General features: G+C 50.8%; 1 protein-coding gene across 3 annotated transcripts in view; it reads left to right on the forward strand.

Annotated features, from left to right (window-relative positions):
• The window catches only part of ARSG (arylsulfatase G), an 86100-nt gene that overhangs the window by 25887 nt on the left and 36153 nt on the right, over positions 1 to 24060 (forward strand). For all 3 annotated transcript variants that reach the window (XM_077780432.1, XM_077780434.1, XM_077780433.1), the window contains 4 exons: positions 13216 to 13403; positions 17107 to 17154; positions 18929 to 19040; positions 20851 to 20988. In XM_077780432.1, the coding sequence (XP_077636558.1) occupies positions 13216 to 13403; positions 17107 to 17154; positions 18929 to 19040; positions 20851 to 20988 (486 nt within the window). The remainder of the gene's footprint in view (positions 1 to 13215; positions 13404 to 17106; positions 17155 to 18928; positions 19041 to 20850; positions 20989 to 24060) is intronic.

The raw sequence follows: 24060 nt of genomic DNA on the forward strand, positions 1-24060 counted from the left end.
CAGGGCTCTAGAGCCAAAGACTCGGAAAGAACGGAGATAAGACTGTTTCTGAGAGTTGAGCTGTGAGCTTTAACACAAGGCGAGGAAAGGATTGAACCCTAAAAAGCAGCAGCTTAAGGGATTTTGTGAAAAATGGATGAACGTATTGTTTCCAGTCAGGTGACGTCTTCCAGTTTTGCCTGCTCACTCGCCAGATTTTGCTGGAGTGGCTCCATGGCACCAGGGCACCCGGCTTGGGGCTGGACTTGCAGCTCTAACCCTGTCCTTACAGAACCCACAGTCTGCGGGGAGGGGTGTACTTGGAGTTATAGTTGCTGTAGAAATGCGCTACAGCTGTTCCCACGAGCGTGGTGTTGCATGTTCAAGGAGAGACCATCCCGAGCATAGTTGTTGAAGACAGGCAGGTGGGGGAGCATTTAGACAATGTGTTTCTGGCTCTGCCCACGTGTACTGGTCAGTCAGGCTACGTAACAAGTACAACAGACTGGGTGGCTTAAATGGTAGGAATGATTTTTCACAGTCCTGGAGGCTATGAAGTCCGAGATCAGGTGGCCAGCATGGTCAGGTTCTGCTGAGGACCCTCTTTGGGTGGTAACTGGGTTTAGATGAGGTCCTGAGGGTAGAGCCCCTGTGATAGGATTAGTGTACTCACAGGAAGAAGAAGGTACCAGAGAGCAGAAGAGGCACCTTCCTCTTCTTGTGAGGACACTAATCCTTGTCGGAGGCCGGCTCCGGCAGGTCCAGGGGTCCCTGAAGGATGGACGGTGTTGGCGAGAGAGAGAGTGAGAGAGCCCCGAGATCCTTTCTGATCACCAGGCAGGCATCTCCGTCCTGCCGGTTTTGGTGTCTTTATTTATAGGTCAAATGTTAACATGGCATCAGGAAATGGAATGTTTCCAATGGATAGTTCTCTGTGATAAGATGTTTTTGGAAAATGTACAGAAACAGGTTTTACAGAAGTCTTCTTGCAGAACTACCCCAATTATAGTGAGGTTGAGTAACTAAGAAAATAACAAGCTGTCTACATTTTAATAACGCTAAGATTAAGTCATAGGTTTGTAGATACTCTTATCCATCCTCATCACAGCTGCCAGAGGAAGGGAAGGGGTTTGTGGAACGTAGGCCTTAGGGAAGGGGCTGCTATACACCATCAGTTAGCAAAGGTGTATGTACCTACTTATCTTCTGCCCTTATCTGTTCCTTCTCTCTAAGTTAGGCTCTTTGTCTCCAGGCAAGACTTGATTTTCCAGTTATATTCTTTATGGCACTGGAGAGCCAACCATACCTTTAAAGAGTTTAGCTCATTTCCAATACATAGAATAGCCTCTTCGAGGGCATTTACCTTTGTGTCTAGTTTTATGATTTCTTGGATACCTAGGGCATGAGAGACATTTTTGGTTAGCTGATTTACATGTTGAGCTGTATGAATATCCTGGACTAATGCAGTGGTAGAAACAGAATTGTACATGTAAAGGTCAATCTTTTATAAGTAAGGGTCATTAGCCTGTTCATAGCTCAAGGGAAAGTATGGAGGGAAACAGGACCTGCTGGAGACACGATGTCTGTTCCCATAATCAAAAGAAGTTCCCACAATAAGTTCCTTCACAAGGTGCAATCATCATACCAGGGCCAGAATAAGGGGACAAGTCCCTCCCGATATTGATCAACAAGGTACCTTAGGGGTCAGTGCTCAAGCAGAAATAATTGAGTAGGGGTGGATATCAGTCGTCATCTGATTGGCAAGAGACCGTGCAAACTTGCTTTAACCTCACCAGGAGTTTTCTCGACTAGTGGGCTCAGAATGGCTCCCAACAAATCCTATCACAGGGGCTCTACCCTCAAGTCCTCATCTAAACCCACTTACCACCCAGTGCCCCGACCTGCAAATACCCAAATACTGTCATATTAGAGGTTAGGGCCTCAACACAAACATTCAGTCCATAGTGCCAGGGAAAAAGAAAATGGTGGCCAACAAATAGCCCTCTGTGCCTCCCGGACCCATTGAGAAAGTTCAGTCTACAGAGGACAGAAATTCCCTAAGCTTAACAAACTGAAGGAGTATTCCGTAGTCCATTGGAATTCTCTTAGTATTATTTAACTCCACACTCAGCAGACAAACTTTGGGTTCTGATTTCCCCTGTAATTCATGCACAAGAAGAACACTTGTTGACCACATGATGCTTTAATTCCTGCGTACATCCCTGGCAGTCAGTTGGGAGACGGCATTCCGATGTCTCTCTTAGGCTCACATGGTTTGTGTGGGTATGAGTCAGGCTCATGGGGCGGCACCACCGAGGGTGAGTCGTGGGAGCTCCCTAGCCCAGGACTAGTCACGTAGCTAAAGGTAACTCCCTCTGGATTTTCCCTACCAACCTCTGGATTGGCTCAGCTCCAGCCACCCTGGTCTCAGATGGATAGGGAATAGAAAGAGCATGGGATTGANAATATAGGGGTCTACAGTCATCCATACAGGATGGTGACTGGACAGAGCAAGGTGCCTCCACCAGCAGTATGGTCTTGGGGAAACTGCTTAAACTCTCTCTGCCTCACCTCCCTTATCTGTAAAATGGTGAAGGAATCCTAGTGATTAAATGTTTTATTTAATCCTAGTGATTAATGTTTTATTTATTTCTGAGAGAGAGAGAGACAGCATGAGCAGGGGAGGGTCAGAGAGAGAGAGAGGGAGACACAGAATCCGAAGCAGCCTCCAGGCTTTGAGCTAGCTGTTAGCACAGAGGCCGACGCAGGGCTTGAACCTACGAACTGTGAGATCATGACCTGAGCTGAAGTCGGACACTTAACCAACTGAGCCACCCAGGCGCCCCGGAATCCTAGTGATTTGAACTAATATATGTGATATGATTAGAGTGGCAGGCACAGCTATTTTTTATTATGATAAGACACACATAAACAGAGTTAATGCCTATTTATACTTTAAGCCTCAGCTCACGGGTGGCTTCTTTAGAGATGCACTCGCTTCCCTGGCACATGTGTACGCCCTCCTTGGGTGCTTCGGGAACATCCTGTGCTTAGTGTTGACAGAGCTCTCTCACTCGCTGGGATTATCCACCTCCTGTACTGAACTGTGGGCGACTAGAGGGCAGGGCTTCATGCTTCTCCTTGGAATGTTCTGGGCTTCTATCCTGTTACACCTGCACCATGATAGCCAGGACTCTGGTCGTAAGCGGCAGCAACCCCGCTCAGCCAGGCCAAGCACATAAGGGGCGTAGCTTTTGTTCATCGGCTTATGTCTCCAGAGATTCTGTCTTGTGCCAGGGCTCTGAGCCCACTGGTAGATTTTTCCAGGCTCCTCTGTAGGATGGGAGATGTGGCCCTTGCCCTCCATTCTCATGGCCTGAGGTTCAAAGGGAACGAGAGAGCTATTCCTGGCTGTCTGGTTCAGAAAGTTCCAGGTTGGATCCTGACTAGCCCTGCCTGGGTCATGGTCCTTGAGAATGAGAGGTGGTGCTACTCTGCTGAGCCCACGGCAGAGTCTTGTGCCTACATTGGGGTGGATGGGTGTGGGGCAGGGGGAGGGCATGAGCATAGGAGTCAAGTGGAAGGGGTGGGTGGAGAAGGTGTGGATCGGTGGAACACACCTGCTGGCCATGCTAGTCCAGCGCAGACACTCGGATGAACATCTACACTCAGACACGAAAAGGTTGCAAGGAAGTTTCACGGGCTCTGGAAGTCAGAGTCCAGGCTCATCCTTCAGGGGGTGGTGGGAGGTGGGGGGGCAAGATGGCACCACTGCTAGCTCGTGGAGGATAGGTAGGAGTGTGGAAGGGCAGGAAGAAGGGTCAAGCTCCTTGGGCTGAGGTGTAGAGAGTCAAGGTGCTGAGCTGGAGAGGCGCGAGGGGGATGTGAGGGAGGGAGGGGTGCCGGACGTTCTGGGGCTTCGTAGGGTGTTTTCACGTCCTGGAGCTGCCTTAACCAAGACACACCAAATGGCTTAAGACAACAGGAATTTGGGGCGCCTGGATAGGTCAGTTGGTTAAGTGTCCAACTTCGTCTCAGGTCATGATCTCGAGGTTTGGGAGTTTGAGCCCCACACAGGGCTCACAGCTGTTGGCACGGAGCCTGCTTTGGATCCTCTGCCCACCTCTCTCTCTGCCCCTCCCCTGCTCACGCTCTCCCTTTCTCTCTCAAAAAATGAATAGGCATTTAAAAAATTAAATTAAAAAAAGAAAGCAACAGGAGTGTGTTCTCTCACAGTTCTGGAGGCTGGAAGGGAAAAACAAAGGTGCCGTAGAGCGTTCGAGGGTAATTTCCTTCCTTGCCTCCTCCAGCGTCTGGTAGCCCCGGGCTTTCCTCAGCCTGTGGTAAGAGCTCCAACCCTTGCCTTTGTACCCACGTGACCACCTTCCCTCTGTGTGTCTGTCTCCATGTGTCACCTTCCTCTCGGTCTCTCTCCTCTTACAAGGATACCAGGCACGTGAGGTTAAGGACTCACCCTAATCCAGCATGATCTCACCTTAGCTACTTACATCCTCAATGTAATTGTCTAATAAGGTCACCTTCTGGGGGATGGAGGTTAGAACTTCAGTGTGTCTTTTTGGGGGGGACACACTTCAACCCGCATCAAGCAACCATGACCCCGAAGGCTGAAGAGGTGGGTTGAGACAGATTTGTGGTGGGCACACGGAAGGAAGTCACTGGAGACTTGGGGCCCAGGGACGGCGTGACCGCTGGCAGGCTGGCATGGGCTGGAGAGAGCGAGCCTGGCATCTTGGAAGGTCGCTGAAGTAGCTCGGGTGAGGGACAACAGCCGTATTGGTCTTGGGTGGCATCGTTTGGAATGGGCGTTGCTGAAAGAGGAGGGAAGGGGCAGAGAGACTCGAAGGGGTTTACTGGGAGGGAGGCGGACGCGGGGTCTTGGAGGAAGGACTCCGAGCTTGGTCCTGGGCACGGTGAGGCCAAGGTGATGTGTGACATGCCCGTGGCAGCGAATAGGATGCCTGCACGGTACCAACAACAGCCGAGTGTCACCCCCCCCACCGCCGAGTCCCACCCACTGGTGCCCTGCTCACCTGCTGTCCCACGTACCCGGGGTGCTCTCTTTCTCCCCATTTAGTGAATGATGACACCAACTACCTCGACTACCCCGAGTTTTTAAAAGCCTCCTCTCTACCTGGAGCTCTGCTGCGTGATTTGTGCACATCATCCCACTGAATCCCTCAACCGAGCTGGTGACGTAGGTGTGTGACGCCCATTTTGCAGAGGAAGATACTGAGGCCTGGATTACGTTACCTGTCTGGTCCCACGCCAGAAGGAGGGGGTTTAACCCAGCCTTGTTTGTCCACATGCTTGTCCTTCCTGTCCCTATCCCTTGCCTCCCGCGGCACCTTCTTTGTACTTCCAGATGGGGCCCGCCTCATTCTGCCCTCTCCTCCACGTGTCTTGACGCTCTGCTCAAGTGCGAGCTACCTGCTGGAAAGGACGATGGGTTCCCCCCTGCGATCCGCCAGCAAGCTCTGCTGTGGTTGGCTGAACTCCACCGATCGTGGCGGTTGGAGGGGACGAGCCGGGCACCCTGCCCCACGGGCTGTCTCCATGTCTCCATGTGCTCCCAGGAGACTGCTCTCCCTGGAATGGTGCGCGCAGCTGGGGTAAGACTACCCTGGGGCCTCCAGTTGCCCCGGGGCCCCAGCGGGCTGCCCCGGGGCTGAGAGGAGCCCCATCTTGGAAAACCTGTAGCCCATCTGGCCCTTTCTGTGTGCTCCAGCTCCAGGCTGGGCAGCTCTGATGGAGGCCCTGCAGACCATGAAAATGACCTTGGATCTACTTCGACTCCAGTGAGAACCCATGAGAGGGTTTCCAGCCAGGAACTGATGTTTGCCGGTGAACAGTTTTTGAGATGTCTTCAGCTGCCCCATGGGAAAGGGGGCGGGGAGGGAGAATGGAGGGCAGGAATGGAAGTGGGGAGCAGGGTTGCCACATACAGCTGGGCAGGTTGTGCCCTGCTCAACTCCGGCCGGAAGCGTGAATGGCACCCCCTGGGGTTATACAACATGGTGGCCCCGGGGAAGACAATCCGGACGATGGTAGTGGTCTGGGTGCAAGATGATAGTAGCTTGGACTAGAATGTTAGCAGGTAGGTGGAGAGAAATGGATAGATCCTGGAGATAGTTGGAAGGAGCCCTTTCAAGAATGTGCTAGTAGTTTGGCTGTGGAGGGGGAGGAGACGAGAGGGACCAGGATGACTCCTTTGGAAGAAATAGCTGAGTGGAAGGTGGTGCTGTTTACTGAGATAGGGACGCCCAGAAGGAGAGAGCAGGTGTGCGGGGACAAATCTAAAGCAGAAGTGGATAAACTTGCAGAGACTGACAAACCAAACCACCGTGTAGCACATGGGAGCGATGTCTGGGGCCCGAGCCCAGTGGGCTTTTCTTGTCTTGCTCTGGGAAGCCCAGCGGCCCCAGAGGGGACTGGGGTTCCAGACGGAAGGGCCAGCTTTACGGACTGGTGTTCTGTGCAGCCACACCGGGCTCCCTGCTTTCCCCTCTCTCGCTTTCAAGCTCTGTCACCGCCATCTTGAAACGCTTAGCCCGTTTTGAACAAGGGCCCCCTCGTCTACCTTTGCACAGGAGCCTGCAAATTGTGCAGCTGGTTCTGCTGTGGTAACGAGATGATGGCCGCAGGCGTGGGCCAGCCTGTACAGACTTCTAGAAGGTGCAGATTCAACCCAGAAGGGATCCATGGGCAACAGACGCTCTTGACTCCGAGTATGTAAAGTGCCTGGATTACAGGAAGTGCTTTGCAAGCATTTGCTGTGGGGAGTCAAGATTATGTCGAGGGGCAGTTAGGACTGTGGGCCTGGAGGGTCCCGAGATCGGATCTCAGGGGGAGCAGGAGGGCGGAACAGGCTGGATAGAGATGAACGTTTGTCTTGGGAGCAACAGTGTGGTCTGCAAGGTGGGACTTGGTTCTCAGGGTAGGAGTTACCGTCTGCCCCCAACATTCGGGGCCTCTGTCGCCCCGGTATGTCTGGCAGGTGGGGGTGCTTTGAAGGCGGGGCTTTGGAAATGCTCACCTCCGGGGAGATTGCAGAGATTGCAGACGCTTCCTCCTGGGCTCCCTGAGGCCTGGAGGTAGATGCCTCGCTTAGCGCCCGTGGAGCCAGCGGTGCGTGTGGGGGCCCATGCCTTCCATGACCTCATTCTGTCAGAGGAAGGTGTCCCACAGCCCGGCCCCTAGAGTGGCTGCAGGACTGGGCCTGCACTTCTAGAATCTTCCAGTGCTGTGTCACCGCTCCCCGATGATGTCCCTTTTGTGCCATTCGTTGCCTTGAGACGCGGTGTTAGGGAATTACCCCACCTCCTGGGGGAGTTCTGTGGGAACCAGGGGAGTGGGCGGAAGGTGCCTGGAGCGAGGGAGCCCGACAGAGGACTGTTCTTTCCAGAAGCACCAGTTCCCAGAACCGTGGCCTGCTCAGGTTTTTGTTTTGTTTTTTTTTAATTTATTTTATTTATTTCTAGGAGAGAGAGAGAGAGAGACCGCGTGAGCAGGGGAGGGTCAGAGAGAGAGAGGGAGTGACAGACTCTGAAACAGGCTACAGGCTCTGAGCTGTCAGCACAGAGCCTGACGCGGGGCTCGAACCCACGAACCAAGATCATGACCTGAGCGAAAGTCGGACGCTTAACCGACTAAGCCACCCAGGCGCCCCATCAGGTTTCTTTTTAATTGAAGTGAAATTTGCATGACATACAATGAACCATTTCAAAGTGATGTTTAGCACCTTCTATAATATTGTACAACTATTCCCTCTGACCAGTTTCAGCTATTTCTGTCATCCTGAAAGGAAACCCCATACTGAGGAAGCAAGTTCTCCCCATCCCCCCCTTCCCTCCAGCCCCTATTTTCTGTCTCTGTGGATTTACTTATTTGGGGCAGTATATATATATATATATATACACACACACATATATTATATGTTATATATATATATAACATATAATACATATTTACATATATGATGTTTATTTAGAAATTTTTAATGTTTTTTTATTTTTGGGAGAGACAGAGACAGAGTGTAGGCAGGGGAGGGGCAGAGAGAGAGGGAGACACAGAATCTGAAGCCTCCCTCACCCTGGGTCTGGGGGACCGGGCACGATTCTTGAGCTGTCAGCACAGAGCCCAACGTGGGCTCGAACCCACAAATCATGAGATCATGACCTGAGCTGAAGTCGGATGCTTAACCCACCGAGCCACCCAGGTGCCCCAATGTTTATTTATTTTTGAGAAAGAGGGAGAGACCAAGGGGAGCTGGGGCAGAGGAGGGGACAGAGGATCCAAAGCAGGCTCCTCGCTGACAGCAGAGAGCCTGACTTGGGGCTCGATCCCATGAGCTGTGAGATCCTGACGTGAGCCGAAACCAAGAGTGGGAAACTTAACAGAGTGAGCCCCCAGGAACCCCTGGGCTTGAGTGTCATATTTTTAAAAAGAAGGAGAAAAAAGGAAAGAAACAAGAAAAGAGGAAACCACCATATTGCCGACGGGGTTGCAGACCTCATTGCCCTTTAGGGCCATCACCTCTGCAAATGCCAAGGTCATGGTGAAGGGCAGGGTGTTCAGGGCCCTGCTCACTGTAACCAGGCTGGCGGTATCTCAGGAGGGCGTCTGCGAGGGACAAGGGACGTGAAAACATTATAGACTCGTAGGGCTTTCTTTTTAGCACGGCTGGTCCAGGTAGGGGGAGAGAGGTGCATGTGGGATCCCTTTGTTTATTTTTATATGTTTTATTTATTTTTAAGCGAGAGAGCACACAAGCATGGGAGGGGCAGAGAGAGAGAGGGACAGAGGATCCAAGCAGGCTCTGCGCCCACAGTGGAGAGCCTGATGCCAGGCTCGAACTCAGAAACTGTGAGATCGTGACCTGAAGTCATGACGTTCAACCCTCTCCACCTCCCCTGAGCCACTGAGGTGCTCCAGGTGGAGTCCCTTTTAAACACTGTGTTTTAACCCTCTCGGTCCTGTCTTCTGACAGAATTGCCTGCTCGGAGAAGCAGGGATTTGTATCATTTCCGCATCTTCTTGCCCCAGGCTGGCATCTGTGAGGGCACAGAAAACAAGGAAATGTCCCCAGGCTGGTCTAAGCCCCTGGGCAGGAGGACTGCCTGGGCCAGTGGCCGTGCCAGTCTGGGGCTGCTGTCATGGGGCTTGGGGACCGCTGCTGTCCAGGTGCGGGGTTATGGCCGAGACCTGAGGCTCGAGTGCAGGCGTAGGTGGTGACCCACGCTCTGCAGCAGGTGGGGGAGTTAAACATGACTGCTGTCCGTGACCTCATCCCCCACTTTTACAGGGCTCCCCGATGTCACATCTCTTCATGACACTTCACAGCATGACACTTAGGCGAGCAAACTCTGTGTCAGCGTGTTATCTTTAAAACTATTGGGAAGGTGCCACTTTTGGTGACACGCCACCCCACCCCGCACTTCCCAGTAATGGTTATTTTGAGGTTTGGTGACATTTTCTTTTTTAAAAAAATTTTTAACATATATTTATTTTTGAGAGATAGAGACAAAGCACAAGCAGGGGAGGGGCAGAGAGAGGGAGACACAGAATCTGAAGCAGGCTTCAGGCTCTGAGCTGTCAGCACAGAGCCCGACGCGGGGCTCGAACCCATGAATCTCAAGTTCATTTTCTGAGCCGAAGTCGGCACTTAACCAACTGAGCCACCCAAGCGCCCCAAGGTTTGGCTACATTTTCAATGAAGTTGCTGGGAAGGAAAGACCCTTCTTTTCCCCTCTTCTCCCCCGTCCCCATCCTACCTCCTCGCCTCCACCCTGTATTACAGAGCCCAGGTTTAGGAGCCGGAGATAGGGGGCTTGCACGGATGGAAGTTGGCCCAGAAAGAAAGGACCAAGTAATAAATAAATAAGTTTATTTTTATTTAAAAAATAAACCAAGTAATTCGGGTTGAGATCAGGGCTACCAAGTACACACCCGGGGTGCCTGATGAGAGGGCAGCCAAGGCCCCCTCGCAGGGACATGGAACGGGGAGGAAAGGCCGTGCAAAGGTCTGGGAGAGATGCCGGGGGCAGGCGACCTTGGGAAGAAGCTGGCACTCTGCAGATCTGAAAAAAGACCCAGAAGCCCCTGTGCCGGCGCCCGAGGGCGAGGTGGGGGGAAGGAGAGGCCCCAAAAGTGGATTGTGGGGGAGCGGGCTTTCAGAGCGCAGCAGGCGATCATTTTAGAGTATTAAGCAGTGGTCCGAGGAGCACTTTAGAGACCCCCTCCCCCTTCCCAGCCACTGGGTGAGGACGGGTCATATGTGGAAAGGAGGGAGAGGCACTGAGCCTGGCTTTGCTCTGCTGACCTGGTGCCTGTGGGCCAGTCTCTTATGCCCGCCAGGACCTCGGCCTTCGTTCTGCCCAGGATGGCTGAGTTTGCCCACCGGGCTCGGGCAGCCCGTGGTTCTGAGGTGCCCACCCGTTCTCTAAGCCGCCTGTCCTCCCTGCCCACCCGGCTAGCCTGGCCACCCATCCTGCTCATTCTAGACTCCAGACTGTCATCCTTTGGAGACTTTTCACATTAAATATTCATTATTAAGTTTTAATATTAAAAATCTCCAACATAAAGGAAAATGAAAAGGACAGTCTGATAAATACCAGTATACTCGACTGTTATTAGCATGTTGCCATTTGTATTTGCCCTTGCTCTATCTCTAAATAAGGTGGGCTTTTTTTTTTTTTTTGAGTCATTTGAAGGGTAATTATGCTCTTTTATTATAAACATTGTAGCATGCATTTCTTAAGAATAAAAACATTTTGGGGCACCTGAGCGGCTCAGTCAGTTAAGCATCCGACTTTGGCTCAGGTCATGATCTCACAGTCTAGAGTTCAAGCCTTGCATCTGGCTCTGTGCTGACAGCTCAGAGCCTGAAGCCTGCTTCCGATTCTGTGTCTCCCTCTCTCTCTGCCCCTCCGCTGCTCACGCTCTGTCTCTCTGTCTCTGTCTCTCTCAAGAAAAAAAAAAAGAATAAAAGCATTCTTAATGGAATAAAAACTTTCTTTTTTTTAAGTTTACTTACTTTGAGAGAGAGCGTGCACACGTGTATGCATGCTTGTGCAAGTCGGGGAGGGTCAGAGACAGAGGGGGACAGAGAGACTCCCAAGCAAGCTCTTCACAGAGCCCAGACATAGGGCTCAGTCTCATGAACCGTGAGATTATGACCTGAACCAAAATCAAAGAGTCTGATACTTAACCGAGCTTAACCAAGTGAGCCCCTAAAAACTTTCTGAACGGAGTAAAAACATATTCTAAATGTAATAAAAAATGTCTACTTTATTATGTAATAGACAATGGAAGATTATTCAGCAATAAAAAAAAGGAAATCTGCCGATTCAACAACATAGGTGGACTTTGTAGACATCACGCTAGGTAAAAGGAGTCAGACAGAGAAAGACAAATATCATATGATGTCCCTTATATGTGGAATCTAAAAGAACCCAAACTTCCAGATGCAGAGAACAGATTGGTAGTTGCCAGGGGTGGGGATGGGGGAAATGGGTGAAGGGGATCCAAAGGCACAAGCTTCCAGTCACAAGATAAGTAAGCTCTCGGCATGGAACACGCAGCCTGGTGACTAGAATTGGCAGCACTGCACTTACCGTATGTTTGAACGTTGCTAAGAGAGCAGATCTTAAAAATTCTCATCACAAGAAAAAAAATGGTAGCTCTGTGTGAAATGACTGCTGCTCACCAAATTTCTTGTGGGAGCGAGTCCCAGTATATACATGTGTCAAATCATTATATCATACACCTTCGATGAATACAGTGTTATATGCCAACACAATGGGAAGAAGAGAACAAAAACATTCCTCTACGCGGCTGAAATCCAGAAAATGGACGACGGTCTCCCCATGTAGCCAGCTCCTATCAAGTTTCCCTAATTAGCCTCCAGATGTGCTGTGGGCACGTGTGAACTGAAATCCAACCAAGGATCACGTTATTACATCTGGGCTGTCTCTTCAGTGTCCTTTAGTAGAGAATCTCCCCCACTATGCCATTTTTCGCTTGGGTATTGGCTTTTTGAAGCATTCACCAGTTGTGGTAGAATGTTGTTGAATGCTGTCAAATGGATTGTTAGACTCTTTCCTTGTGGTGTCATTTAATTTTTCCATCAGCTCTATTTCCTGTAACCTGGAGATTAGGTCTAGAAGTCTGATTAGATTCAGGGTCAATGCACTTTGAGGAGAACCCTTGATGGTATCACTTCATATAATCCCGTCAGGAGACACACGTGGTCAGTGGCGGCATTAAGTTTAATCACATTCCTTGAGGGAAGGAAGACGGCTAGACTTCTTTTATATTTCTCCACAGTGTCTAAAAAAAGGTTGGGTGTCCGGTAATGTGTAGCAGATATAGCCAATTCTTGTCACTGGCTGTAGTTATTCTATAAAGTCACCGGGAACATTGCATCACAGAATACTGACCCATTGCTTCTAGGGCATCTACAGAGTTAGATTCCTGTGAGCCTCTGGTTACATTTTTGTCAACAGATCACTACAGAACCTTCTTTTACATGTGTTTTTGTTTAAAGACATCTCATTTAATATAGTTTTTGATTCATGAACATGGAGCTCATGGCCAACAGCACTATAACTCATTCCTGAATGAAGCTTATCTAACACTTGTATTTTCTCCATGACGCACATCACAGCCTCTTTGCACTGAGGAGCGGTAGGCAGCCCTTCAGTCCTACGCTTGGGGACCAGTTTAAACAGCAAAGTCACCAACAGAAAGCACAAAAATGCAAAAGCTATAGCACTCAGTGGACTGTGGAAAGGAAGGCATTTGCTTGCAGTATGAGAGCCAAACCAAGAAGACCGCCTTCTTCAGCCTCAGCTAGGGATGTGCAGGTTGGAAAACACAACATTTTGTGACATCTTGGAATGTCTGGGAGCGACTGCTTAAGAGCCACGAGTATGGATTGTAGAGATACAAATAGACGTTGGTGAGTGGATGGTTGCAAAATATGGAATCTTTGGATAAACAGGATCCACTAAATATTCTGGATGAAACCAATTAGACTTAGCTGTGCGACCTCGAATTAGTTGCGTTACCTCTCTGGGCTTCATGTGTCCCTTCACTGGGTGATCTTCAAGCTTTTCCCAGCACTGGGATCCTGGGAACTGGGTGGGAATGGAGTTTCTCTTGGTCTGGATTTCTGTGGATAGAGGGACCCCGATCGGGACCTTTCTTTCTGTGCAGGTTTGTGGATTTCCACGCAGCTGCCTCCACCTGCTCACCCTCCAGGGCCTCCCTGCTCACCGGACGGCTTGGCCTTCGCAATGGAGTCACGCACAACTTTGCGGTCACTTCCGTGGGGGGTCTTCCACTCAACGAGACCACCTTGGCCGAGGTGCTGCGGCAAGATGGCTACATCACCGGGATGATAGGTAACGCCGGAGCTCTGCTCCGGGGACCCCCATCTCCCACAGCATTTATGGGGTGCCTGCTTTGTGTTTGGGTAGCCCCACTCTGCTGCTACCTCTTCTGTTCATGTCTGCTTTTTGTGTACTTGGTGCTGTAGACGTTAGGAAAACTTTCAGCTCAAAGTAATTGAAAAGACCAAACGGGACTCAACCGTCTCTATGGCTGTTTTCTTCCTATTGTAACAAGCATAGAGGTGAGCGATGCTTTCATTGGCTGGGCCGTTCAAGGAAACCATTTCTGTGTTTTCTGCTCTTTTGTCTTCATGTTTGTTGCCTCTTGGTTGCAACAGAGCTGCTCAGTACCATGCACCATAATTTGGCCTCAAGGAAGGACAAACAGAGAGGAGGACATGCAGGCCTCCTGTATTCACCTCTGCCAGGAAAGCAAATCTTTTCTCAGACACTCCCTCTCCCTACAGGCAGAAATGCACTTAAGTCTTGGGGCGCCTGGGTGGCTTAGTCGGTTAAGCGTCCGACTTTTACTTAGGTCATGATCGTGGTTCGTGGGTTCGAGCCCCGCGTCGGGCTCTGTGCTGACTGCCAGCTCAGAGCCTGGAGCCTATTTCAGAATCTGTGTCTCCCTCTCTCTCTGACCCTCCCCTGCTCACGCTGTCTCTCTCTCTCCTAGAAATAAATAAAAAAATATTAAAAAAAAAAAAAAGAAATGCACTTAAGTCTTATCAGTGGATTTCTGTGGCCACGCTTCCCTGCAAGGAAGGCTGAGAAAACTGGGGTTAGGATTATAATGACAGACTTGGATTTGACCACAGGTGTCTGATTCCTAGAACAGGACCGAGTTCTGTTAGCAGGACAGGTGGGGGCACGAGTGTAGGGGAGGCAAACAGCAGTGTCGGCCCTGCCATCCAACGGCTTCCTTTCTTCTTAAATTTCTGTAGGCACCTCTTCCTCAACGTTTGTTACACGGCAGGTACCGGGCCAAGTTTTTCTTTGCATCAGGGTATGGAGATGCCTTCTGAGATGATCATTTCTCCCAGGATGGATGTTAGGGAATTGACCTTCAGACAGGTGGAGAGACCTGATCAGTGCTGCCCACCAGCAGCCAGTGCATCTAGACAGTGTGTCCGCCCAGCCTCGCTCTGATGCTTTGCTTGCCTGCTCGTCTTCCCTCCAGAGGCCAAGACAAAACAGCAGGCCCAGCAGCATCCTCAGGCTGCCTGTGCTTGTTATTCTGACTTTCCAAGAGCTGGGTCCACTGGGATTCCTGCCTGCCTTCATACATGAAGTGGCAAGGGAGGGTTTCTTCCCAACAAACAAGATGGCGGCCACTGTCCCTGTGGGGGTGTTACTGATGCCTGGAGCTCCCGTGTTAACCTGTGGGAGGCTCCGGTTTCTGGTGTCAGCCCCACCTTCTCTGGATCCAGGAGCCCCGCATACTCTTACGGAAGATCAGACTGGAGTGTGGCATTCATTGTCCCAGGCAGGCAAGCCCCAGTGGGAGGAGATACAAATTAAGATCCCTCCTTTTCCATCCCTTCCCTCCCATATCCCACCAGTATAATTACTGTGAAGCTCCCACGATGGGCTGAGTATCCTTACTGGCCCCATCACATGCATCGCAGTCATGCTCACAGCCTGGAAAGGCTTGGCCCTGGGACTCCAAAGTCTCCTGCTGCAGCAGGGGGCTGGGCCCTTCCTGAGCTGCGTTTGCTCTCACTTGCCCTTCCCTCTTCATGCCTTTGAACTCCGAGTGAACAACGGATTACACATTAATGGTTCAGCTGTCCGCCTCTTCCTTGCCCAGTCAACCCGCCTTTTGCATGTTAGAGAGAGGATATTTGGCCACATCCATGTGTTGTGATTATGAATTTCCTATAAGCATGCTTGCGGGAAAAGTGAAAAACCCACCGCAGGAATCTCAGGAGCATTTGCACAACCACCCACACTTTGCTGCTAACTTTGGTTTAGGGTCATGTTGTATACATACCACTAGGTCTCCTAACCCCTTCCTCTTATTTTATATTTCTTTTTCTTAACATTTTAAAAATATTTTTTAAATTATTTTTTTGTTTTTTGATTCTTGCTTTTTTTAATATAATTTATTGGCAAATTGGCTTACATTCAACACCCAGTGCTCACCCCAGCAAGGGCCTTCCTCAGTGCCCATCACCCATTTTCCCCTCTCCCCTATTTAATGATCGTTTTAATGTTTATTTATTTATTTTTTGAGAGAGAGGGATAGAGTATGAGTGGGAGAGGGGCAGAGGAAGAATCTGGAGCAGGCTTCAGGCTCTGAGCTGTCAGCACAGAGCCCGACCGCAGGGCTCGAACCCATGAACCGTGAGATCATGGCCCGAGCCGAAGTCAGACGCTTAACCTACTGAGCCACCCAGGTGCCCCCTTTTTTTCTTTTAAAGATCTTTAAATTTATATTTATTTTTTGAGAGAGAGAGAGCGTACCAAGCAGGCTCCTCACTGTGACCCCGATGCAGGGGCTCGAACCCACAAACCACAAGATCATGACCTGAACTGAGGTCAGACTCTTAACCGACTGAGCCGCCCAGGTGCCCCTTATTTTAAATGTCAATGTAATACAATTTTATCTATTTCTTAGAATTTTAATAACCTTAGAAATAGCTTAAACATATTAATATAATTTTGGATTTTCATGCCATGCTTCATCCAACTCTTCCACATAGTGCTTAATCCATTTCCCTGTACTTTATATTACACTTTTTTCCCAAATCTACAGAGCAGTTGCAAAAAAGGGAAGAACAGACACCCCTGTACCCGTTACCTAGGTTCCCTGATCATTACCTTTTGCTACATGCATTTGTCTCTGAAAGAGAGATTGGTAGCATTTCATCGAGCCCGTGTAAAATAACTTGCCGCAGCCACAGTCCTGCGGGTGCCCGTTTCGTTCTTTCCCCCACGCGTTGTTCGGTGCGGCCGCTGTTTAGATCTATGTACCGCATTCTCTGCCCCTTGCCTCATGGGTGGTTTCCCGGGGGTCCCTGCTCCCCAGAGCGGAATCAGCAGGCCAGAAAGCTCAAACATGGTCGGAGCCTTTGCCACACATCGCCCCGTCCTTCTCCCCCAAAGAAACGCATTTACAGAGCAAGGCGCATATTTGAGCTTCCTCCTTTGCTATCCAGGTGAGTGTCCCTGCACCGGTGGGTGCAGCAGCAGGGGTGAGGTGGGGAGGTGGTCTCTTGCGCGGCCTCCGCAGGCCGCTGATGGTGGTCAGAGAGGAGCGTGATGAAGCCGGGAGACAACCAGGCCGTCTCCGAGGCTGTCTGGAGTGCGCGCCTGTCCTCAGAGCCTCAGCAGGGGCCCTGGCACAGGAGGGTAGAGCAGGTACAGCGGGCGACGTGGGGTTGCTGTGGGTACTGAACGCTCTTAGAGGGGCAGGAGCTCAGGCTGCTGGCTTCTGTGTCCCTGCCCCCGCCCACCGAAAGGCTTGTCTTCCTTTTCACTGTATGCGTTCGTGCACAGATCCTGACTCATCCTTGCTCGCTCCCTGTCTCCCTGTGGACTTCCTCTCAGTCCCTGAGAGCAAGGCCTGGCTTGCACACATTTGCAGCCTCTCTCCGCTTGTCCTCGGGAAAGGGCAGCGCTGATGGAGAACCGAGTATGTGATCAGCTCCCCAAAAGTGCCGGGAGCCCCCACGGGGGTTCGTCTGAAAGTCTCTCTCTTGCTTTCCTACAGGCAAATGGCACCTTGGGCACCATGGATCTTACCACCCCAACTTCCGAGGTAAGAGTTCTTTGGGGGATTTGTTACCTGGGAGACAGGAAGTAAAGATCTTGGTGTAAAAGGATTCCATTAACATTTAAACCGTCCTCATCCTGGGGGACATCTCTCCCGAGTTAGGATGTCTTCATTCTCAGGGTCACTGAGGTGCATTTGGGGGACCCAGGGGGCTCCCCTTGGTCTTATATCCGTTTCACGTCTCAGGGAACATTTGGCCCCCCCGTGAGGTCCAGACACGTCTAGTGTCCTAACAAGTAAAAATTGTCCAGTGGGTTCACAGAAGCAGGCCATCAACCCCAACAGGAGATGCTCGCTCTTGCCTTCTTCCTGCAGCTGTTTTCTGCCTCCCAGTTCTGCCTCTCTGTCCTTGGGGAATAGGCCAAGGTCAAGCTGCCTGAGCCGATGATCTGAAAATCAGTTGGCTGATGGGTGAGCTCTCTGAATGGCCAATTCACCGACTTTTCGATGGTTTTCCAAAGTTGTGGGTTTTGCCCCTGCTCTCCCCCTGACCTGCCTCTTCGATTCCATATGGGAATCCTCCTCGGACATTCTCTGATAGGCGGTTTATCATTATGTCAACTTCGTGGCTTCTCCCCATCCCTACCTGGCACGTGCTTCTCTGTTACCCTGCTATTGTATAAGCAAGTGGATGGTCTTCTCCTTGAACGGGTTCCTGACTATTTTGCAGACTTCTCCCCTTCTCTGCCCCAATGCCTCCCTCTACCTCCATGGGAAATGGCTGCAGTGCTCTCTCCTAGAAGTGGGGGAACGTATGCATCTGAAGATCTCTGCGTTTGGAGAACGGCTTTCAGAGAACCGGCCTCCAACCAGCCTTCAGCTTCCGGCTCCTGCTGGGAGCACCCTCTCCAGCCCCTTCTTCCCCCTCTCTTCCCTTGCGCCCATTTTCCAGTTGGGCTTCCATGGCATTTCCCACGTGTGTTTTTTAAGAACGGCAGTGAAGGAAGTGCAGACCTGGCTTTTCCGCTAACTAAAAATTACCGCAGAAATTACGTCTCCCACTTGGTCATTTTTCCTCCTTGACAAATGAGGAGGTTGAACCAGATCAGGGCATTGACACCTTGAGTGCATATTTCTGGAGTTCCTGCAGTGGGGGCAGATGGATCCAGAGAGCAGATCTTGCTCAGCAGGAAGTGGTGCCATTTGGGATTCGTGGTGTCTGCCGTTGGGATTGAGAAGAGATGGCACGTGCCATACACTTGTGTCCCTGGACCAGATAGTCTGGAACAGCCTGCTGGCTTGGGCATTCTGAGGTTTCTTGTTTCCCATCTCCAAGTTCACTCATATCGCCTCCTGATTCTTGTATCTCTTCCCTGGTACACTTCCTGGTTCTCCATTCCCCTCATGCCAACCTCTTACAGCTTGATCTAGATCTCTTCCTTCTCTTTCCGTCTCTTGAGGGCAGTCTCTTTTTTCCTTAAAGTGCCACGCATGTACTTGAGTTTCATCAAATACTTACTGAATGTGTTCATAACTGCACTGGGGATGGTAGGTGTTCAATAATGCTCTCTACTTCCGCCCACGCTGGGTTAACTCTAATCCCAAGATGTTTTTGCAAATCTAGTCTTACAGCCAGAACCCAGCAAAGTGTTTTCTTTGCATACTACAAAGGGATATTAATCAAATCCTCTTTTAATTACATACTCCATAGCACTGCAGTATTAAATCATGGAAAATTAAATTTTTGTCCTGGGTATAAGAATGCAGGCTCATAGAAAAGAAGCCAAGTGGGGGTGCTGACCAATTGCTTCTCTTCCAGGTTTTGATTACTACTTTGGAATCCCATACAGCCATGACATGGGCTGCACTGATACCCCGGGCTACAACCACCCTTCTTGTCCAGCGTGTCCGCGGGGGGACAGACCGTCAAGGTACTCCCATCCAAGGAAGAGGCAGTGGCCTCCAGAGCAAGAAGTCCTAAGGGTGAAGTCCATCAGGAGGGGAGGCGGGGAAGGCAAGCCTCAGTGGGCTCACGAATAACACAATGGTTAACATAATAATGGCCATTTACTGAGAAATTGTTACAGTCTCTGGTTCTACCTGCTTCTCTGCGATCCACACGACCGCTCTTTGTGGCGCGTATTTATCCTGATTTTATGAGTAAGGAAACCTGTAAAGGTACAGGGAAGGACCCGCTTGCCCAGGTCTCCCTGGAGCTGTAAGAGGTAGAGACAGTGGTGCCTGTCTGGGTCCCTCTGAGTCTAGAGCCTATTTGCTGCGCGAAGGGTGGTCGCTGACCCAGCAGTATGGCTGACATCGGGTGCTTGTTAGAAAAGCAGAATTTCAGACCTCCCCTGCACCCCCCTCCCCCGCCCCAGGTCTCCCTGCTCACGAGGTGCCCAGGTGGCTCGTATGCACGTGGCAGGGAAAGTGAAGTGTGGTATGTATCGTTACCTCCCTCCTCACCAGCTGCAGCCTGGGGGGCACATCTGTGGTCACACTTGGTATATGACGTATGTCAGCCAGGCCCCTTTAAATCCATGTTAAATCAAATGAGGAAGTAAAAGGAGGTTGGCTTAGTTGGAGAGCAGGGAGGGAGATATTTTAGGTGGAGTTGCCACAAGGTCGTGAAAATCTGAAAAATGTGACACTGACGATGAGGATGCCTAGTAATCACCCTTTTTCCCTTTTTCAAAAATCGTGGTCCTTGGTGATTATTTACCCCAGTGTGACCTTGTCTTCCAAGCTTTTATAATGGGGGGTGGTTATAAGGGGCTCTCTCTCTCTCAAAATAAATAAATAAACATACACACATATATATATGTATATATATATACATATATATANTCTGGCTCGGGTCATGATCTCGCAGTTTGTGAGTTTGAGCCCCATGTCCGGCTCTGTGCTGACAGCTCAGAGCCTGGAGCCTGCTTCTGATTCTGTGTCTCCCTCTCTCTCTGCTCCTCCCCTGCTTGTACTGTGTCTCTCTATCTCTCTCAAAAATAAGTAAACATTTAAAAAAAAAGAATCTTGTTTTAAAAATTAAAAAAAAGCTTAGCTGACTTGCTACAGTCACGGCTAGGGTCATTATCCAACCACATGTGTTGGGGCATTCACGTATCAGGTTCATCTCCATCTAGAAGACCAAGAACTGAGTTATTTATTTATTTTTTTCAGGAAATGAAACTGGCTTGACCCCCACTTTTTCCATTTGCTAAAGCTTCTCCCAGTTCTCCAAACATGGTTTGAAAATTTTAAGTTGTCCCCGGCCATCTGTGTTTTTGTTAGACGTCATGTCACATGGAGTCCTGATGGTCGGCCTAGGAAAGCACCAAGCATTAGTACTCCCTAGACAGAAGGCATCATCTAGGGAGGTCCGTGGAGAAAGCCGGGGATGGGGGCTATTCATTGGCTATGGGACTCTGCTTGAGTAATTTAGTCTGTTTGGACCTCAGTTTCTCTCCCAACAAAATGGGAGTAATGGCCCCTGTAGCTCACAGAAGTCTTCGTGAGCTTCGCAGAGCAGCCAGGCTTATCTGAGGAGCGTAAACATCTGTTGGCAGAGAAGGGAGGAAGGCGTTTTATTGGTTTTACACTTGGAGGAAATGGCAGACTGGACAACTTATCTGGGGCCAGGTTATTAAGTGTTTTGTATTTACGCACATCGCTGCATAAAAGCATTTTGTTCTCCACCACGGTTACTTAGGTTGTGGAAATGAATGCTATCTGTGGCTCCCACAGGAACCTCGAGAGGGACTGTTACACGGATGTGGCCCTTCCTCTGTATGAAAACCTCAACATCGTGGAGCAGCCGGTGAACCTGACCCGCCTCGCGCAGAAATATGCCGAGAAGGCTACCCAGTTCATCCATCATGCAAGGTAAGGGGCCTCTGGGGTGCCCCCGGCATACCTCTAAGCCATGGTGGTGTTCCCTTGCCCAACAAAGATGGATGCATGCATGTCCCCTCTGCATGAAGCTGGAGACCAGGCCTGGGTCAGACATTCCGCAGGTATGTTCCCAGAGTTCCTTGGAGCGTCCCCAAATCCCGGCTCAGATCACACTCTGCTGTCCTCTCCTGTAGGCTCCTGGACGGGAGGGCCTGCCTCTGTCTTCTGGGGAGGGCCTGCCTCTGTCTTCTGGGCGCTAAAGGCATCTGTTGATTCGTTACTTGACAGGGCGTATTAGCTTCTTATTGCTGCTGTAACAAACTTACCACCAGCTTATGGGCTAAAGCAACAGCAATCGATTCCCCTGTAAGACCCGGAGGCTGGATGCCCCAAATGAGTCTTATGGGGCTAAAATCAAAGGCATCCTCAGGGCTGTTTCCTTCTGGGGATTCCAGGGGAGAAATATTTCTTGTCTCTTCTGTCTTCTTCTTCTTTTAAAGTTTATTTATTTATTTTGAGCGAGAGAAAGAGGAAGAGCGTGCGCCCATGGGAGAGGGGCAGAGAGAGAAAGGAAAAGAGAGAATCCCAACGTGGGGCTCAATCTCACAAACCATAAGATCATGACCTGAGCCGAAACCAAGAGTCGGCGGCTTAATCCACTGAGCCAGCCAGGCGCCCCGCCTCTTCTGTCTTCTGGTGGCTGCTGGCATTCCTTGGCTTATGGCCACATGATTCTGATCTCTACTTCTGTTGTCTCTTTGCCTTCTTGTCTTCTGTAGTCAAATCTCCCTCCGTCTCCCTCTTTTAAGGATACTTGTGATTATATTTAAGGTCTTCCAGGCGAACCCAAGAGAGTCTCCTGATTTCAAGATCCTTAATTCAATGGCATCTCCACTCACAGATTCCAGGGATGGGACCTAGATATGTTTGGGGGCCGCTATTCAATATAATGCACACGGGTTACACATTCCGGCATCTGGAGGGCCCCACTGCTAACCTGACGGAGGGAAGCAGGCTGAGTGTAAGGCCTCAGGGAGCGGTGAGCCCTTGAAAGCACACGCCCCATGTTGGGGTGCAGCCGCTGCCCAGCTCCCGCTGCCCGTGGCTTCTTCCGGAAATGGGAACAACGACTGTCACATCTTTCTATCAGACGTGATGCATGAGACATCTGGCCCTTGCGCGAAACCCCCTGATCCTTCAGGGTTAGAAACAACTCATTAAAAATCGCAAAAAGCAGAAACTGTCTCAGTGCGCACCCCGCTCCCGGTGCAGATACACAGACCGTGGGGGCACGCACGTGCCCGTGCCCTCCCCCATCCCCTCCCGCCTCAGCCCTGCCCTGACCCTTCACAGCTGCCTTTTCTCTGGCCCCTAATGAACCTGTGTGGGTGCTCAGCTCAACTTTCTCCCAAGACTGCAGACTCCTCCAGGGCAATAGAAGAGCTTCCAGCAGGTTCTCTGGTTTTACCCACGACCTTCGTCTCAGAGGGCAAGAAATAACGTGCCGGGTGCCTGTCCGGACTTCACCTGTGGGAAACGGATCACGTCAGACCTTGAACGTGCAGGGACCTCCCCCCAAGCCCTTGCTCAACCACAGATTTTTCTGGAGAGCAGGACAACAGGCGGAGAAGAGGCAGCGGTTTATTCTTGATAATAAAACCCATTGACGGCATAAATCTGGAGGGCAGCCTGTTGGGGCTTCAGGGATTGTGTAAGTTTCTCAGGGCTTCCTGAGGGACACTGGCCTCTTTTCAGATGACTAATGTGATCGGGCAAGTCCCTTCTCCCATCTGGAGAGTTGGACACATCTCTCCTCCCTGGAGTTGCGACATGGTTCAGTTCCCTGTGCCCTGTGACAGGTGGATGCTTCGTGGCTGGCTGGGGACAGTTGGGTTCTGCTTTTGCTGGGCTTTGGACAGCACGGTGCTGTCCGAGGAGGGATAGCGGCTGCCTGGGGACAGCTGAATGCTCCCTGGGGGGCATGGGGCTGTGCCTCCACCAGCTAACCAATCAGCTCCAGGACGGAAAATTCCACGAACCATCTCCTTGTCATACGAACAAGGTGAAGAGTTTTGCTCATTTATCAATTAGTTATTAAGTGAAGAATCACACGAATCCCGGTGTCTTTTAGCTTTACGGGAAGGAATTGTGTGACGTGCTGATTTCTTTAGGATCTGACTTGCCCATTCATCCATGATTTTTGGAGCATCAGCAAGAAAGGCCCCCCGATCCATACTCCTCCTCTGTGACCCCGGTTCCTGGGGCCAGGCCCCCCTTCCCCCACCCCGGACCTGTTTGTCAAAACCACCAGGAGTCCCTAGGGTGGGGTTTTCTGCTTCTCCTTGGCAGGAAGCCCACCTAGACTTCTTTGAAAGTTTTTCCGTAGATCTTTAGTTGAATTTAAACTTGTTATTTATGTATTTATTTTGAGAGAGAGTGTGTGCGAGAGCAGGGGAGGGGCAGAGAGAGAGGGGGAGAGAGATCCCACACAGGCCTCATGCTGCCAGCGCAGAGCCCGATGTGGGGCTTGAACTCCCAAACCGTGAGATCATGACCTGAGCCAAAATCAAGAGTCAGACACTTAACCGGCTGAGCCATCCAGGCGCCCAGATTAGACCCTTGACCTGGCAGCATGCCCGAAGCTAACCCTTGATGGAGATGTTTTAAAGAGCAAGCAACGCTCTTCACTGGCAGAAAGAGAGAGCAGATGTCCTGGGCTCCTGGGTCATGGGGTCGCCGGTCCCCCGCGCCTCCCAGGCTCTGGGGCTGCATGCGGAGGGTGGTGCTCGGCCTGGGAGTGAGCAGGAGCTCAGGGTGTTTGAAATCAGAGCACATGGCCAACATGGCAGGGCCTTCGTCATTCAGCACTAGGTCCCAGAGATACACAGGTGACAAATAAGCCCCCCCCACCCCCAATCCCGCTTGTCTGGGCTGGAGCCCAGGAACCCTGTCAAGGTACTTGCCTCGACCCCACCCCCACCCTGCTCTCCCTCTGCCCCTCACCCAGCGCCCACCTACACCAACCTGCACCGGCATCAGGACTCCAAGTTCATGCCCACCCCC

The sequence above is a fragment of the Crocuta crocuta genome, unplaced genomic scaffold (assembly GCF_008692635.1).
Source record: "Crocuta crocuta isolate KB4526 unplaced genomic scaffold, BGI_CrCroc_1.0 scaffold288, whole genome shotgun sequence".
Classification (NCBI taxonomy): domain Eukaryota; kingdom Metazoa; phylum Chordata; class Mammalia; order Carnivora; family Hyaenidae; genus Crocuta; species Crocuta crocuta.